This window comes from Ruditapes philippinarum, unplaced genomic scaffold, assembly GCF_026571515.1.
Source record: "Ruditapes philippinarum isolate M1 unplaced genomic scaffold, ASM2657151v2 ctg14688_1_1_1_1, whole genome shotgun sequence".
Taxonomy (NCBI): domain Eukaryota; kingdom Metazoa; phylum Mollusca; class Bivalvia; order Venerida; family Veneridae; genus Ruditapes; species Ruditapes philippinarum.
In genome coordinates, this window is record NW_026854066.1 from 3,316 (window position 1) to 22,890 (window position 19,575).

Genomic DNA, 19,575 nt, shown 5'->3' on the forward strand with positions numbered 1-19,575 from the left:
AATGATTTAAAACGGAAAGATATCACTGTTTGTAGTTTTAAATGTAACATAACTGATATTCTCCCGATTTTTCCCTTTTACTGAAATTAGTTCAAGTTGTTGTTACCTTTCTATCAAACAAAGTCGTATTTTGAAGAGCCTCATGCTTTTGAAAACTGGTTCCAATGATTTTAGACTTTAAATGAAATCAATAACTTCAATTTGATTGCACAATTGGTGCCACCAACAACTCATTCTCAGCACTGTAGAGAGGTCTGAATGACCTCTCTAATAAACTATGTGCGTTATTGTATAAGTAGTATCATTTATTTCAGTCAGGTTACTCAAAACATGTCTGCTATCCTCTGTTTAAGTGTCACATGTTGGAACCGTTAAACAGATATGAGTGATAAAACTTTATCTGAAATTAATTACACGAGCTGTGTTTACATTAATGCCATTATTCTTTAAATTGAGTTTAAAATCAGTGCAATGTGTGTTGAAAATAGCTAAAAATAAATTATCTTAAGATAAACTTTTGGAAAAGACAACAAAAAAACCTCAAGTTCTTCAAAAATTAATGATTTTTATTTTTTAATTCTTACAGCAGCACATTCATCCATTAAAGAGAACACGTGCTTGCCTAATTCTTTCCAATATAAATCTTTAAGGATTTGATTGAATTAATTTTAAAATTGCTTTGACATTGTTTTAGATTGAATTATGTATCATGTCCCTTAAAAATCTTTTCTTTTCCATAATTTAATTATAAATGATATGACACGGAAGTGTTGCCGAACCAGTAATAAAGCAGCATTTTTATATGCCACATACGAATTAAATATGATTCGGTAAAAAAATGTTTGACTTATTTTTGAAATATTTTATAAATAAGTGACATACTAGGTAGTTTCACGGCAAGAATAATTCCGACAGAGACATTTTTATGTCAGGAAGCTATCTAGCTGGCTAACGGAATGTCTGTGTCTGTTGGTATGAACTGTTTTAATTTGGAACTGTACATTCCATCTTTAAAGGATTTCAGTACCAAAAAGCTTAAAATTCATCAAATTAGAACCCGATCAGACTGGCGGAATTGTTTGCAAATGCTTGACGATGCAGAAGCTGGTCAGGAACAAAACTGCTGTAGTTAAATTTTACGTTGAAAATCAACAGTCTTGGAATATTGTTAAATTACATTGAAAAGAACTTGTGCCAGCTTTCATGGTCATATTAAAAGATTGTTAAAAGCTAGTTGCAATGGTCTTCACTTAAAAACACGAACTCGAATTTAGCGTTTATTTGGTTATTAGGAATATATCTGCTTCCTGTATTAATAACAATACTGCTGGTATCTTACAAAACGTCGTGCGTTTCAACTGTTCGCTGTAAGGTTATGTTTGTTAAAATTTGGTTGTTTATAAGACAGTATTCCTTATAATTAATGTATTCTTTATAAGAAACTTGGATACATCATACTGAATGTCAAATGCTCCGACAAGTTGTCTAAATCCTAGTTTGTACTTGTCAGTTCTTCAATAATTAATTTACTTTTTTGTGTGTTTATGAAGCTCTTTAGGAACAAAATTGTTGCTCAGACATAGTCTTTGTGATGAAGAAAAGGATTATATTGACAAAAGGCTAACCAATTGTTTGAATACGATGAAGGAAGTACTAAAAGACAATGTCCCAGCTGCAAAGAATTTGGTACTTAAACTATAATGCATATTAGTTTATTGTAGAGAGACTACTGTCTATTGAATGCCAAGGTTCTATCTGTGATGCTTAGAAACAAATTTTTTTTAAATAATTCTTATCGTAACCAAAACTTTATAAAATAGTTTGTAAAACATACCTCCTTGAAATTACTTCATATTTATAATATGGTTGTACAATGAGTTCAATTGATTTTTTGTGATTTTCCAATGTCGCAATGACGTTTATGGTTCTTTTTTAATCTAAGTGATTGTTCAAGTTTAATATTGTTTACACCGACAGGTTCCAAGAATAGCAGTAATGGGATCTGGTGGTGGATTTCGTGCTATGACAGCATTTTCTGGTGCCATGTCCGCCCTGGTGGACTCTAGAATAGCAGATATGGTTATGTATAACGTAGGTCTCTCTGGGTCGGCTTGGTAAGATATCTTTTTTTTTCTCCAAAACTTTAATCTGTCTCTGTATTATAATAGAACAATAGCACAGGCTGTATTTTCTTAATCATCTTGTATTGCACACAGGAGTCCATGACGAAAAGCTCGATTGCATGTTTTATAAAACCTTATTGGTTATGTTTTACGTCGCACAATCACCATGTAGGTCTTCCAGTGAATATCCAGCTGTATTGATGAGGGAAGACCCAAGCTGCCCTTACTTGCATTATTTCAGGCACAAACTGACACCTGAGGAGAATAACTCTTTTTCTTTCAAAACAAAATTACCATTTAATACTTTGAAATGATACTTAAAAATTAAATTCACGATTATAATTGTGAATATACGGCAATGCAAATATACATGGCTATAAAATGTGTGTTAATAGCAACATAGTTATTTAAATACATAGGTACCTTTCAACTTTGTATTCCCATCCTGATTGGCCGCAAAAGAAGTCTGCTATAGACCTTCGTTCAGAGTTACGTGAATGCATTATGTCCAGTGCGAAGTTGAAACTTTTTGATCCCTTGTTTTGGTTCCGCGTGGGTAGAGATTCTATAACAAGTCCGACATACTCCTTCACTGATATATATGGACGTTTTATCGGTGAAAAACTTCTGAAAGAGGTAAAAAACTACTTTAGTTCTACAAGCAATAGGGCTACTTGTTAAGGCAAAATATTGATCAAAACATAGTGTAACTTTTTCAAGTTTTGATGACACATGCGTAGTTTGCTTTATAAGACGTTACGTAGCACTTCAGAGAGACGATATTAATGCATAGATCTCTGACCTGTTCATTTCTAATTATTAGATTATTGAATACAATAACAATTCACCACAGTAAGTTTGTTAGCGACAGAACACTGTTAATGTTTGTGGTTAAATAATATTTAAAATAAAATGTCAGAGACGGGATCTAACAGTTGCAAAATTTTGCTCAATCTTTACCGTTGCTTCTATTCATTTTATCTCCCTCACCGCATTATATGAATGTTTAATTTTAATGATGTCTTTAATTCATTGTATATTTCCAGCAATTTATTATTATTAATTTATTTTTCTTGTTGTCTTATCCCTAAATAAAAAACAACTAGAGGATGAATTCAACATTGACAAGCCAACAAGGAAAAGTGAGCCATGGATCAGCTCCATTGCCTTTATATGCAGCTTTGAATGTGAAAAGAAAGACTTCAGCAAAAGTATTTCATGGTATATATATATTTCCTTGCTTTAAAAGGGACATTCTTTTTGAATTGTTATATATCTGAAAAGAAATTCCTGTTATGATGGCGATTGACCAACAATTCATAGGATAAAGATAAATCCGTTTTGAATATGATTATGTCTATCCCATTCTTTTTATGACTTAAACGCTTTAGGTAAATTCCGATAAAAAAATTACATAACTTTCCTTCATCGTTCATGTGATGTTAATCATACAATTAAAGGAATTATGGAAAAATTTAAAGTTATTTTGACTCACACCTTGTCTAAATACCCTTTGTCACTTTAAACAATTGTTGTCTTTTTCTAATTCTTTATCTATATTTTTTGTCAGTCAACTATCAACTTTTCTAGACGTGAATTGTATTGCAGAACAATCAAGTTTTTTTTACCAAAGTATGATTTAACCCCAAAAGTATAAGACATTTTTGTGGAATAAGGTTGTTTGGCTTTTATTACGGTCAGCAATTTTGACTCGACCATTTAACTTATAAAATAAATCTCCTTTTTATAATAAATGTAAAATGTATCTTTACTCATTCACTATTGTTCATAAAAGAAATCTGAAATTGTTTATTAATATATTGAATTAACTTTCCAGAGTGGATTGAATTTAGCCCCTTTGCGATAGGCATGCCTAAGTATGGGACCTTTTTGCAACCAAAGTTGTTCGGAAGTGAATTCTTTTCAGGCCGCGTACTAAAAGGAAATGACGAAATGAAACTGCATTATCTTCTAGGTAAAGTAATGGAAATATTTTATTTTTAACATCGCTTCTGTATATGTTCATTGCATAAAATATTTACATTCTTAATTTTACGTTACCAAAAGCTGAAAGGAAAAGCAATAAGTTTATTTATGTAATTTACATACTTTATAAATTTAACAAATGTCCGGCAAATGTTGACTATAACACAAATTTCTGTTCTTTAAAAAGACTCATCTAAGGTTTGTTTACCTTTATTAGCTCACCAGAGCCGAAGGCTCAGGATGAGCTATTAGTATCAAAGGGGGATGCTCCGGCGTCCGTCTTCCGTCGTCATGCGTCAACAATCGTCTTCTTCTCTGTAACTACTAAGCAGATTTACTTCAAATTAAAACATCTTCTTCTACAGAACTAATTGATGGATGATCACTAAACTTTGTCTGTAGCATTCTTGGGTAGTCTTTTATCAAGTTTGATCATATTATATTGATTGGCCCCTTTTAGGGATCTCTAGAGCTAAAAATAGAAAAACCTTAAAACATCTTCTTCTACAGAACTAATGGATGGATGATCACTAAACTTTTTCTGAAACATTTTTGGGTAGTGTTTTATCAATGTTGCTCATATGAATTTGATTGGCCCCTTTAAGGGGCCGCTAAAGCTAAAAATAGAAAAAACTTTTAAACGTCTATTTCTACAGAACTATTTGATGGATGATCACCACACTTTGTCTGTAGCATTCTCAGGTAGCCTTTTATCAAGTTTGCTAATATTATTTTGATTGGCCCCTTTTAGGGGCAGCTTAATCTAAAAATAGAAATACCTTTAAATGTCTCTTTGTACAGAAGTAATGGATGGATGGTCACCAAATTTTGTCTGTAGCATTCTTAGGTAGTGTTTTATCAAGTTTGATCATATTAATTTGATTGGCCCCTTAAAGGGGCCACTAAAGCTAAATATAGTAAACCTTTGAACATCATTTCCTACTGAAATATTTGATGGATGATCACCAAACTTTGTCTGTAGCATTCTTAGGTAGTCTTAAGTTCCCCAAGTCATGGCATTTCTTAAGATTATAGTTTAAAGATATTCTATGCTCAAATTTAATGTCATGACCTGTTTATGATGTGTAAATATCTCACAGTCATGACCTGTTTATGATGTGTAAATATCTCACAGCTCTAGAATTCGGACATCATATTGCATAAGGTCAGTTGTAGGTCATTAACCAGGAAAAAAATTAGGCCTAAAGAAACATTAAATTTGTTTCTCCAGTACCTTTTTAACAAAGATGAGTTTTTTTTATTGAATTTTGTTAAAAATTGTATTTTTTTTTGTTGAATTGGTTTTAAACTTGGGAAAAGCACATTTTAATAAATTTTGGGACAGACTTTTGAACCTGAGTTTCAAGTGAAAAATTGAATTTTGGTATCAGTGGAACTGTTTTTAGCTCGACTATGCGATAAGAATAAGTAGAGCTATTGTAGTCACCGAGCGTCGGCGTCGGCGTTGACGTCCGCGTCGGCGTAACTACTTATGTTAAAGTTTTTGTAATAGTTCAAATATTTTCAGAGTCCATTGACATATGGCTTTGAAACTTTGCACACTTGTTCACCATCATGACCTCAACCTGTAGACAGGAGGAGGTAACTCTATCAAGCATTTTGACAGAATTATGCCCCCTTTTCGACTTAGAATTTACGTTAAAGTTTTTGTAACACCTCAAATAATTTCAAAGTACATTGACACATGGCTTTGAAACTTTGCACACTTGTTCAACATCATGACCTCAACCTGTAGACAGGAAGAGGTAACTCTATCAAGCATTTTGACAGAATTATGTCCCTTTTTCGACTTAGAATTTACGTTAAGGTTTTTGTAATAGTTCAAATATTTTCAGAGTCTATTGACATATGGCTTTGAAATTTTGCACACTTGTTCACCATCATGACCTCAACCTGTAAGCAGAAGGAGGTAACTCTATCAAGCATTTTGACAGAATTATGCCCCTTTTTCGACTTAGAATTTACGTTAAAGTTTTTGTAATAGTTCAAATATTTTCAGAGTCCATTGACATATGGCTTTGAAACTCTGCACACTTGTTCACCATCATGACCTCAACCTGTAGACAAGAGAAGGTAATTCTATCAAGCATTTTGACAGAATTATGCCCCTTTTTCGACTTAGAATTTATGTTAAAGTTTTTGTAATACCTCAAATATTTTCAAAGTCCATTGACATATGGCTTTGAAACTTTGCACACTTGTTCACCATCATGACCCCAACTTGAAGACAGGAGGAGGTAACTCTATCAAGCATTTTGACAGAATTATGTCCCTTTTTCCACTTATAATTTACGTAAAAGATTTTGTAATACCTCAAATATTTTCTAAGTTCATTGACATTATAAAGGCTTCGAAACATGTTAAAATTTTATACTCTTCTTTGAGAGCATAATAGGATTCTCTCCAAGGCCTATAACTGTAATATGGATTTAAAGAAAAATGTTGCCTTTCTTTTTTACTTAGAAAATTTTACCTTTTATTCAAGGCTTTTTTTACTTTCAAGCACTAAGAATAGTCGAGCGTTTCTGTCCTACCGACAGCTCTTGTTGATATTTATGAAACCAGTGTACATACTTTCTTGTTTTTGATGTACAGAGACTTGGATTTTGGAATGATGTATAGAGACTTGAAATTTGGACCAGGTTTGTAAATTCTGATGCGAAACGAATTATTAGATAACTTCTGACTACTGAATGGGTTTAATTTCTGATCCTGAATTGATATGAATTTTGATATGAACTGGCCTACTTTTGATATATTTGATATCGCTTTACCTACTTTCTTTGTCTTTTATGTACAGACTTGAAATTTGGACCAGGAGTGTAATTTGTGTAAATTTTGATGTTGAACTCAATTTTGATACCAGCTGACCTACTTTCTTGTATTTTGACATTCAGATTTTAAATTTGGACCAGGTTTGTAAATTCTGATGCCGTAATGAATTTTGATATCAACTGACCTACTTTTGATATTTTTGATATAATTTGACCTTCATTCTTGTGTTTTATGACATACAGACTTAAAATTTTAACTAGGGGTGTAATTTCTGATGCTGAATTGAATTTTGATATCAACTGGCCCACTTTTCATATTTCTTACAATGTTTGACCTATTGTCTTTTTTTGATGTACAGTTATGTAACCATACAGAATGTATAAAAAATTTGTTGTCCCAGACTGTAAACTTCAAACATCTACACCTTACATGTTTTGCATGTGACATTTTGTGTTTTCATTTAAAAAAAACTTATTAAAAAAATTGTCCAGCCAAAATCAATCCTGCTCTAGTGGTTATTTATTCTGTATTTATTCTACATATTCTCATAGGAACACACTTGCAACATACATATTTGTGCCCCCACTTTAGTGGCGGGCATTTAGATTTACCCTTGTCCGTCCGTCCGTCTTCCGCACTCACAGGAGAGTAATTATGTGGCTAGAGGGACAATAGGTAACTGTTCTTTCTCTTTGATGTCATTCATTCCGCAATGCTTTTATGTGGGCTATTTTCGTTTGGGTGGCTAAAAAGAACAATAGAGAGAACAATAGAGTAGCCACATAATTACTGTCCTGTGAGACCTTCCGTCCATCCGTCCGTTCGTCCGTCCGTCCGTTCTCTTTTGTGTCGCATGTAACTCAAAAAGTATTTGACCTAGAGTCATGAAACTTTACAGGAATGTTGATCAGCATGTGTAGTTGTGCACCTGGGTATTTTCGTCTGAATATTTTTAGTATTTTTAGAGTTATTGCCCTTGACTTAGTAAAATTTTGCAATTTTAAACTTGTGTCGCATGTAACTCAAAAAGTATTTGACATAGAGTCATGAAACTTTACAGGAATGTTGATCAGCTTGTGTAGTTGTGTACCTGGGTATTTTCATCTGGATTTATTTAGTATTTTTAGAGTTATTGCCCTTGACTTAGTAAACTTTTGCAATTTTAAACTTGTGTCGCATGTAACTCAAAAAGTATTTGACCTAGAGTCATGAAACTTTACAGGAATGTTGATCAGCATGTGTAGTTGTGCACCTGGATATTTTTGTGTGGATCTATATTGTATTTTTAGAGTTACTGCCCTTGACTTAATAAAATTTTGCAATTTTCAACTTGTGTCGCATGTAACTCAAAAAATATTTAACATAGAGTCATGAAACTTTATAGGAATGTTGATCAGCATGTTAAGTTGTGCTCCTGGGTATTTTCGTCTGGATTTATTTAGCATTTTTAGAGTTTATATAATTGCTCTTGACTTAGAAAATTTTTGCAATTTTCAACTTGTGTCGCATGTAACTCAAAAAGTATTTAACATAGAGTCATGAAACTTTACAGGAATATTAATCAGCATGTGTAGTTCTGCACCTGGATATTTTCGTCGGGATTTATTTAGTATTTTTAGAGTTATTGCCCTTGACTTAGAAATTTTTGCAATTTTCAATTTGTGTCGCATGTATCTCAAAAAGGATTTGACAAAGAGTCATTAAACCTTATGGGAAGGTTGCTCAGCATATTTAGTTTTGCCCTTTACTTAGTACAAGATTTTTAGTTTTCAAAAAATATTTGACCTAGAGTCATAAGATTGACAGAACAGTGGCGCGGTGGGGGCACCCGTGTCCTATGGACACATTTCTAGTTTTAACAAAGCCTTTCCAAAATATTAGGGCAAAATATTTCAATTTATATTGTGAATAATGCAATGATGGGTTAGATGAGTGATCAAGGGCCATCTTAGTGGCCCTATTGTTTATTATGAAGAATAAACCCAAAAATAATCAGTGTTGTGAAAGTATATTACTAGAGGGCCAAGTTAAAGTTGAGTTTTGAGTTGAACTTGCCGAAAGAGCTGGACTTGCCTTTCAGCAACTTCTTTTGAAAAATAATTTCCAACACTGAAAAGCAGTTGTTTCTGGTGAGCGACTCAGGGCCATCATGGCCCTCTTGTATATATATATTGAGCTGAATTTTAAAGAATTCTGTCTGTTAAAAGACGAATATTGGGTATTGGGCTGAATTTTCCTTTTTTCTAGCTGTACATTGCTTATTCTGAATGTCTAGCTGATTGTTGATTGTCGAGCTCAACTTTAGTTTTAAAATTAAATTGAAAACTCACGAATATTGAATGTTGAGCTTATTTATACTGTCTAGCTTAACATTGGACATTTAAGAATTTCTTGCTGATGTTATTTGTCTAGCTCAATATTGGAAATTTTGAATGTCTAGCTGATTGTTGATTGTCTAGCTCAACATTCGTTTTTAGAATTATATTGTTAAGAAGCGAAGGTCGAATGTTGAGCTGAATGTTGATTGTATAGCTCGACATTGAATGTCGATTGTTGATTGTTTTGCCAAGTTATTGCACTTTGTGTTATGTACTCGTAAATTTCTCTTCTCTTCGTTCGTGCACTGTACGTTTACTTTTAACCCGTTTCAGGTATTTGGGGTAGTGCGTACTGCGCATTGTTACACAGGTTCATTAAAACTGACAAGATAGGCCCAGCCAACGTTACTGAAGAAAGACAATTTTATGGTATTTTAAAACTTTTTAGATTGCATTTATTCTGCTTTAATTTATATTTTAAGTTGTATCCGCTTTTAGAAAATAGAATATCAATTTCTTTCCCATCTTAACAGAATCAGAAGTAGAAAATGACTTCGAATCACATGGCAGGGATGATCGTGACGATTTGCTTACTGAAACTACCGTGCGAGGGGGAAAGCCACCAATAACTGAAAGGATTATGAAACTGCCTTCTGTCGATAAGTTCACTAATGATATTCACGGAAGGGCGGCTATGGTGAATAACTTCATGCGGTATCTTCGACTACAGAAATACAGACCATCTAGAAAAATAAGTAAGACATCCATGGTACATATCCTAAATACCATAGTATTTTATTCGCGTCATTCGTGTACTGATACACTGTATCATGTTAATAGTCATTTAGAATTAATAGATAATGGTTTGTTGCCTATTTTGACCTATCGAAAAATTCGAATGAGAACTAAGGTTTGGTATGCTTTGATTAATATAAAAAACATTGTAGCTTAATTTACTTAAAATACATCTAAGTACAATAAGGGGTACTATTATAATAGATATACCTTAGATTAATAAGTTTTGAGGAGAAATATGCACCATTTTCATAATACTGAAGTAGTAATTTTGCAATACGTTTTCATCTAACATTATAAGGAAGGAAACGATATTTAGATTTCGCATTATTTGAGCATTTGAATTCGTTAATGACTGGATGTGAGGAATCTATGCCCAATATTCATCTTTATCAATTAAAATTTTAGAAAAAAACTGGGTATGCATGCATATGATCAGTTGACTTTTTGGACATTGTGTTGACTCGTGAACCTATAATTGGTAGGCAATTAAAATGATTTTAGAAAAAACGATATATTCGGGTCACATCCTAACAATTACTATCTCAATCCATTGTTTCTTGTCCTTTGTTTATCCTTTTCTAGATAGAAAGTCACATGATAAAATGTTCTGTACATACGCAGTTATATATTGCCAATTCTTATGGCTTTTTGTGTTTTAGCAAACAATATTAAATAACCAGGCAGCTTGGAAAAGAAAGAGAGAAGAAAATAATGAGCATTTTAAAAGATAAAATAGTCATAAATCAATTATAGAATGTTCATTTAACAAAAAACATGTAGTTTCCAAACATATGACAAGGAATAATAGTGTAGTAGATCTTACACCCATTCACCTTTAAACAGTTTGTATAGTATTGAATGTAAACTAAAACTACAAGCTTACACGAATTCAACTGACTGTTGCTTTAAATCTGAAAGGTATTTGAATCAGTAATCTAATAGCAAGCAAAAATGGGTCAATACTGTTTATCACATAACATCAAATTGTTAATTTTGAATATTGTATGGCTGCTTAAATTTGGACATTACTAACCTAAGTCCGACTGGGACTGTGAACCAAGAAATGATCAAAATTAATCATGTCTGTCTAAGTTGACAGTTCAATTTTACGTTCAAAATGAAAGTTGAAGAATTTACAAGTTGACTTTGTGTTTTGTATTGACCATACATAATTATAATTCAATGGGCTTGAACATATTACAAATGATGATCACTTCATATGCGCCGTAAATTAAATAAATAGTCTTTGCTTATAAACAAAGGGACGTCTGTCTGTATAATGCAAATCAGTTATTAAGAATATATAATTCCTAGCGCGTTTCTAAAATATAACAAAATCAAATGTATATACAATGCACCTTTTTAGCTGCCAATTAATTTTTTTCTCTGTTTCAAGATTTGTTATGACTAGAAAAGAGTATTGCAATTTGGTAAAAAATATGAAAAACAAGATCAACAAGGAAAGGCGGCGTTCAATGAACGCAACCCCCATATGACCCAGCAACAAGAACCAATGGCAAGGAGCCCAGGCGGACCCCAAACATAAAAGGGACAGGGCAACGACACGTTAATCATTAAATGATAAATAATTTGTAACTGATTAGGAATTCAAAGAAAATAATAATAGGCCCACAAAGGGGAAGGGGACAGGAGACCGGGGGAAGGGGGGGGTTAATCAAAGAAATAAAAACTAGAGGCAATGGGGAAGATACTTACCGTAGACGAGAAAACAACAAGGGACACAAGCAAAAAGTGTCACCAAAACAGTATGAAACAACATAGACATACATCTGAGGAACACAGTGGGGCGCCGCCTTGGAACGGTCAGCAGCATAATAATGACTGCTGGGGAGTTTAAACCGGTTAATGGTGCACCAAACCTCGCTCTTAGCCCCACCATGTTCCTATAAACGAGACAGTGTAAATAAAATGAATCCCCGCCAAGTGAAATTCTAACAGTTGTCATGGTTACAAAAGGTTAAATAAGTAAAACACTAAAATGATCATGTAGAAACATATAAAAGTAAACCCAATGACCATAACAAAAGTACTCAATGTCCTAAAGAAGACAGAGCAACAAGAAAATCACCTACAAGGGCCCGACGAAGCAAGGCAGAAGACGAACATTAAGACAATTCAGTCCCAAAGGGCTTTACGAACTATCCATCATAGAGTCTCCCACTTGGTCCGTCAGATGCAATCAAAAGAGGAAAGCGTAGTGTCCAACTGTAAAAGGGTTGAACACTAAACATGCAGTATGTCTTAAAATAGTAGGGTCATAACCTCTTTTAATAAAACGTTTAATAATTTTAGTAAAAACAGCAGAAAAATTACCATGACCCAAAATCTTACGAAGTTTGTAAACCACATCGCCATAAAAACCAGGCTGGCTAATCCCTTGTCGCAGAAGAGTTTTTAAATCACTATTGAATTTAGAAATTAAATCAAAGTTACGATTAAAGACTTGATTAATATACTGACTTGAATAACATATATATGTTACGATTAAGTATAACTGGAATAATATATATGCATTGCAATTTGGTAAGACTGATTATCTATATATCTTCATTAAGTATGACTGGAATGACTAATAAATTGTTATTTTGTGTAATTGAAACAATATTCTGCGAAAAAGTATGACTTGGTTAAAATATTGCAATTAAGTATGGCTAGAATAATGTTTGACTAGATGGATCCTAATGAATTAATGCACTGTATATAATTGTTTAATAGGATTGGATGGAAACCTTTTTGCAGCCATTGAATCAAGTAAGTAATTGAGATACACAAAACATTTGTATTGACAAGTATATAACATGAATAAAAACTGTATGAATGTGTGTGATTTTGTCTAAAAAAATTCTCTTAATATAAAATAACTAGTTATAAATGTTATGAAAGATAAACATACTCCTTTACTTTTAAATGTTTTTATACAATATGTATATTTTTGTTTTATTATTAAAGACATTTTCTTTCTTTTCCAATAAATTTTAAATCACTTTGCTGCGAAAAATACGAAATATGTGAAAATAGCTAGTTTTGTGAAAACCTCTTTAAAGCTGTGTTGAAATGGTTTATTTTTCAGAGTGTAAAGCTGTGTCTGTGAAAATATTATATAAAATTTCAAAAATAGTACATCCATCATAGGCTTTTATATTCAAATGAACACAGCAAAGATAAGTTTTCACAAAATGTGTCCCTGTAGTGTTGGGGCAAGAGGTATACGCGAATATGAAAACATAACAGGAAATACTGCTATTTTCTGTTATCGATAATTTACACAAACACAGATATCACGTACGCCTCCTATAAGTCGAACTGTGGTCATTTCAGGAACTTAAGGAATATAATTTGTTATGCGACGCAAACAAATACTATTCTTGATACACACTTCCCTGTATAGCTTTATTCTTTTAAAAAAGTAATGACTGGGCTGTAAAGTGAATTAAGATCGTTCAACACGACATTATTGTTGTGCTTGTGGTACTTTTAGTTTCAACTTTTCGGCATTTTCTAGTTGGGTGGTTCCAATATTCCTACTTGAATAATGTTGAATCACCCTTAGGATATGTTGCCTGCTTTTTAAATTTGTCTTTTGACGTCTTATCTGTGATACGCAGGCTTCATAGCCTCTGATCCCCTTTCAAAATTCCATTTTATTTAGTTCCGCCCATTGTTTTCTCGTTTAGGGCACACGCTTTTTATTACTTGGGGACCATACGCCGCTTTTAAAGGAATGGCACGGAAGTGTCACATTGAAGGTTCCATGATAGCCGCCGTATGAACACATCTGCGGATGTTTCTAAATTCAAAATTTTACTATTTCATGTTTGAATGTTGAATTCTGCTTAAGCCGGTGCTAGGGGGCGTGGACGGTAACTTGCACTTTCCAGTACCGTCCATGAGCCTGCAACATTTTCAATATTGCCGTGTTGGGCTTTCTTTAGGGATTCTGTATTTATCTATTTTAGTCTGAAACTGAAAGTCTTTAATACAATAAATAAATATGCTGACAACATTTAGTATCATACATACCTAAACCAATATAACATACATTTATATACCAGATTATGAAATGTTCCAAAACAAAATATTATGATTAATCACATAATGTTCATTACTAAATCAGAACTCTTTTCAGAATTCTTTTTTAAAAATATTTTATAAACAATATACAAATGATACATTTCTATTGCTATTATCAACCGTTTTAGAACAGCCCTTTTTTAGATGGTGTGATTCAGCACCTTTTCTTATCATTTCAAGCTGATGGACTATTTAAGGAGTTGCATGAAATGAACCCCACAGATGCGGAGAAGATGTATCTAGTGGACGCTGGCCTGGCATTCAATTCGCCGTTTCCTCTTATACTACGACCAGAACGTGAGGTTGATCTCATCCTGTCATTTGATTTCAGTGCAAGAGAAAGTGACAAAGCAGACCCATTTACAGTTCAGTATTTTTGATCACAAGAAATTTTCTTCGATGGTTAAAACAACAATTTAAATTCAATTTAGCTCTTTTCAGCGATATTCAAAATGTACTAAGCTATCTCTGATAAAATATCTATGTAATAATATATTGTTTTCATAACCTTATCGCGGTTTCTTGAACGGATTTAATTGAACATTGAATGTAACATATTAAAATGTTCCAAAACAATATATTCTATTTCATAGTTTTTGTGTTGCCTTTGAAAAGGCGACATATAGGGGTTACTTTTGTCGGCGTCCCCTAAAGCTTGTCCGGAGCATAACTCAGTCACTATAAGTCGGATTGACTTCAAACTTGGTATGCATGCTTCTTTCAATAACCCGAAGTGCAGTGCACAAGGACCGGTACTCTGCACTTCTTAATTTTTGAGTTATTGCCCTTTGTTAATTTTCATACTTTAATTTTGTCCGGGCCATTTCTCTTCAACTATAAAAGCTATGGACTTGAAACTTCATAGAATGATAGATCTCATAAAGAAAAAGTGCAGTGCATAAGAACCGGTATTCTGCTTTTCTTATCTTTTTAATTATTGCCCTTAGTTAATTTTCATACTTTATTTTTGTCCGGGCCATTTATCATGATTTATAAAAGCTATGGGCTTAAAACTTCATAGGATGATAGATCTCACTAAGAAAAAGTGCAAGGCACAAGCACCTGCACTCTGTTTTTCTTATTTTTTGAGTTATTGCCCTTTGTTGATTTTCATACTTTATTTTTGTCCGGCCATTTTTCCTAAACAATGAAAGCTTTTTACTTGAAACTTCCTAGAATGATTGATCTCATAAGGAAGAAGTGCAGTGCACAAGGACCGGTACTCTGCACTTCTTATTTTTTAGTTATTGCCCTTTATTAATTTCCATACTTGATTTTTGTCCGGGCTATTTCTCCTAAACTATAAAAGCTTTGGACATAAAACTTCATAGGATGATAGGTCTCATCGAGATGAAGAAGTGCGGTGCACAAGAACTGGTACTCTGCACTTCTTATTTGTTAGTTATTGCCCTTTATCCGTGTTTATGAATAACCTACATTTAAGAAGAAAATGCTTAAGTGACAACTATACTTTTCACACATCCGACTCGCGGAGTTCTAGTTAAAGTAGGTTTGACGTTGATTTCACATTTGCCTAACTCTTTTTTAGTTAAATAAACTGACACATTTCTTTTATATTAGGTATTCTGTAATAATTTTAGTCACAAAATTAACAAACAATACTTTTACAATTTTATAATCAACAAACAGCAAATACATAGCTTCATACACTTTAAAGCATATAACGTATCTTGTCATTGTGGTATTGGTTTCATATTACATGTATTGATATTTATTAATGCTAGGATTCAATGTTGTACATATGACTGTTGGGTTTCCTTTTAGGATTGACACATTTTGATTGCTCTGCGTAATTATAAGACGCGACTAAACTGGTTAAAATAACTGGTGTCTATGCTTCTCTTAGTTCTAGCAGGTGAGGCGGATTTGATCCTTGGTGTTGCTTTAAGGTTTTTACACCCGCCACCCAACGATAGCCAAAATTACCTTTCATATTTCGGTACCATGTGACCTAAATTGTGGTTGTGCTTCGCGAAACAAAACAAGGCTAACAAATATTATTCTACAACTAGTTAGTATGAAGTTTAACTTTGTGAATCGTCCTTAATTTCATTATTTTATATTAAAGACATTGTATTGTATGCTCGTTTTCTATATAAGTATGATAAGACACATACCCGTGATAACGGCCTTAAGTCAAAGAAAATGAAACGCACTTTTAAGTCACAACAAATGAATGGCCTTATCTATAAACACGTTGCAATGAAATTTCTCATACGACTTTGTAAATAATTGGAAAATATATTATCAACAGTATGTCTTATAAATTGTGTATGAGCAGTTGGCCATTTAAAACAACCAGTTCCTTTTTTATTTTATATGCTTTATTGTATCCTTTAGGAACTACGACTAGCCGCTGAGTGGGCAAAACTTCATGAGATACCCTTCCCTGACATCAACACTCCTGAAATTGGTAGTGAAGACTTAAAGGAATGTTATGTCTTTGAAAAACCTGATGATCATTCTTGTCCGATTGTCATGCATTTCATTCTCATCAACAATAAATTCAGGACGTTTAAATCACCAGGTGAAATGGGTTTATTTATCACTATTATCTGAACTTATGGCATTCTAGATAATGATGTATGACTGTTGCTATTTCACAGAATGATGAAAAAACTGCTCTTTCAGAAAAAAAGATTCGTGTTGCCTGTTAATTATTAACATAAACATAATCTAAAACTTCTGCCATGATAACTTATATATGTTGTACATACAAGGCCTAGATACATACTGATAAATAGACAGTTCTATGGAAATGCATGTCGGAACAAACATTTATAATACATTATGGTGCTTATTGACTTAGAACTTGAAATGATAAAAAAAATGTTTTAGAGTGTTTTTATCAGAAAATAAACACTTGACATGAAAAGTTGCGATGATTTTAAAAGAAAAAATACTAAACAAACACGCTTTGCATGGTGCCTGTAAACAGGTTATGTCATCGGGTATTATCGATTAAAATTCTTTCATTGTAAATTTAGTAGTCTACTGCTAAGGTTTTTGGACACACTTCCTTTTTCACAGTTTGTCATTAATATAATATACCTAATGAATTTAGTCTGTGAGTTTTTAATGTTTCATTTTTTCATTGGTTTTCATACTCACAGCCTATACAATCTATTGTCCATAAAATATTAAATACACATGCATTGAAAAATAATGACTTGATTTTTATCCGATTTCTAGGCGTTAAAAGGGAAACGGAGGAAGAGAAACAGTTCGGTAAATTTGATGTTTTTGACGATCCGGATAAACCTTATTCAACAACTAGATTTAAATACTCAGCACAAGCTTTCGACCGACTTGCCAGCCTTATGGAATTCAACACACTACTCTATAAGGATACGATTTTCAACAACATAAAGAAATGTGTAGAAAACCGTAAAAACAGAGCAATTTCCGAGTTATGAAAGAATGTTTCAGGTGCAGGTGACAAAAAATGAGTGACCGATTATATAAACTCATGTGAAAATGTCTGACATATTTTGTCCTAGAATTAATATTTTCTTAATTTTTCTAAATGTTTTGATAGATATGGAACGGCTTAAAGTAGGAAGGTTTTAATTTCAGGAATAATTTGTATTCTAGTAAACTATAAATAGATATAACTTTAAGAAAAAATTAAAGTATGCAAATGTGTTAGTATGCGTTTGCCTTTGGATGCTGTTAAAATGCAACTATGTAGTGTACTGCGTGTATTAAAGGATTTTGACGAAACATTTTGTCCCGCCTTTAAGGTTGCTGTTCCGTAGGCAAACAAAAGATTAGTTCCTCGAAAACTAAACATATATTTTCGAAAACAAAGACCTGCAACAGGTTTTGCCAATATCAGATTACTGCATGACAACGCGTCATCGCACTAAATGTCTACAGTGCAATATTGGTAAATCTGTTATAATGAATAGACTATAAGAATGCATTCAAAGATTGGATCCGAAGACTTTTCATATATGTTGGAGGTGTATATTTTGAGAGAACAAAATGAAAAATTAAATGAAAACTATGATGAATCTTAGATGCATTCAACTTGGAACACTTCTAACAAAAATCCACAGGTAGGTGTGAGGCATCTAAGCACGCAACTAAAAACCTATTAAATTAGGAAAATCCCACAAAAAGATATAAAAACTTCAATCGGCACAAAACTCGAACAATTCCAATCCACAGTTATATTTCAATATAAACCTTCATTTTCTAATACAAACATAGGTTAACAATATATGAATGTTTATATATCTATACGAATCTTTGTATATCTCTACAAGTAGCTGGGTGTATTGCTATGTATAATTGTATATATCTAGAAAGTAGCTGTGTGTATTACTTTATTATAATGTATGTTTGTATTTCTCTAGATAGTAGTTGATTGTAAAACTATGTGTGTTTGTATATCCCTTAAAATATTACTACAAGTATATCTCTAGAAGTAATTGATAATTATCAACATGTGACTGTATATCTTATACAATTGTCAGAAATAAATCCTATTTTGTCAAGAATGGCGAAGAAATATTCATTTAAGTCCATTAATTTTTACAGCAGATGTATATCATAATTATCATTTTACTACAATGATAGCCAAAATTTTGATCAAAATGTTGCGGTTTTATCATTTTAACAATAAAATAAATGAATATCTTACATAGACCAATTACCTTTAATCAAAATAAATTTTTAAAAAAATCAAATTTTATTTCAAAGATAAACTCTTCAAGTTCTAGCCAGACAATTTTTCTTTCATTTTGTGGCATTTTGTTCGTCTTTTCTTCTTGATATACGTAATAAGATGCTCAGAAGTAAGTGTAAAATCAGGATTTATTTGTTGGAGTTATTTGATAAACATCAATTTGTATATTGCTAAAAAAATGTCAGAAATTAATCCAAATGTGCCAAGAGTTACGAAGAAAAAATTATATTATTCCACTTATTTTTACAGTAAATTAATGAAACACCGTTAGTAGTCTTACAATAAATAAACAATATATTAACTTCACAAATTGTTTTTCTTTATCCCTACAAGATTTAAGACATTGTCAATGATCACTGCAGGTCGAATTTGGATTGTTTGTTTGATAGGGTTTTACATCACATCGACACAGTATAGGGCATATTGCGACGTTCCAGCTTTAATGGCGGAGGAAGATGGCGTTGCCTTTCCGTGCATTATATCAGGCACGAACGGGATACTGAGTAGAACCACCAACGTTCTATCTAGATAGCTTCCTCACATGAAAGAATCCAAAGTTCATGTTGGATTCGAACTCACGGTGGTGAGGGGCAAGTGGTTTGAAGTCAACGACCACTCGGTCTAGGACACCCCTTGCACCTCAAATAGTGATCGTGTTTGGAAAATAGAGTTTTGAAGAATAAATCTATTACTGTATTAAATTTACTCAAAATATCAGAATAGGGCATTTTTTACAAAATAATTTAAG

General features: G+C 32.7%; 1 protein-coding gene across 1 annotated transcript; it reads left to right on the forward strand.

The window, feature by feature from the left end:
• The first annotated feature begins 963 nt into the window (after positions 1-963).
• Positions 964-19,137, forward strand: LOC132738843 (cytosolic phospholipase A2-like). Its single transcript, XM_060726446.1, has 11 exons — positions 964-1,686; positions 1,978-2,114; positions 2,543-2,759; positions 3,230-3,344; positions 3,961-4,098; positions 9,557-9,652; positions 9,757-9,978; positions 12,758-12,793; positions 14,294-14,478; positions 16,475-16,661; positions 17,327-19,137. The coding sequence occupies exons 1-11, from the start codon at positions 1,642-1,644 to the stop codon at positions 17,548-17,550; spliced, it is 1,602 nt and encodes a 533-aa protein (XP_060582429.1). The 5' UTR covers positions 964-1,641; the 3' UTR covers positions 17,551-19,137.
• Positions 19,138-19,575: the final 438 nt, after the last annotated feature.

Excerpts from the sequence above, each read along its gene's own strand:
- LOC132738843 (XM_060726446.1), top strand. The coding sequence starts at position 1,642 with ATGAAGGAAGTACTAAAAGACAATGTCCCAGCTGCAAAGAATTTG. Across the intron at positions 2,115-2,542 it reads GGTCTCTCTGGGTCGGCTTG|GTACCTTTCAACTTTGTATT; the intron begins GTAAGATATCTT and ends TTAAATACATAG. Across the intron at positions 16,662-17,326 it reads CAGGACGTTTAAATCACCAG|GCGTTAAAAGGGAAACGGAG; the intron begins GTGAAATGGGTT and ends TCCGATTTCTAG.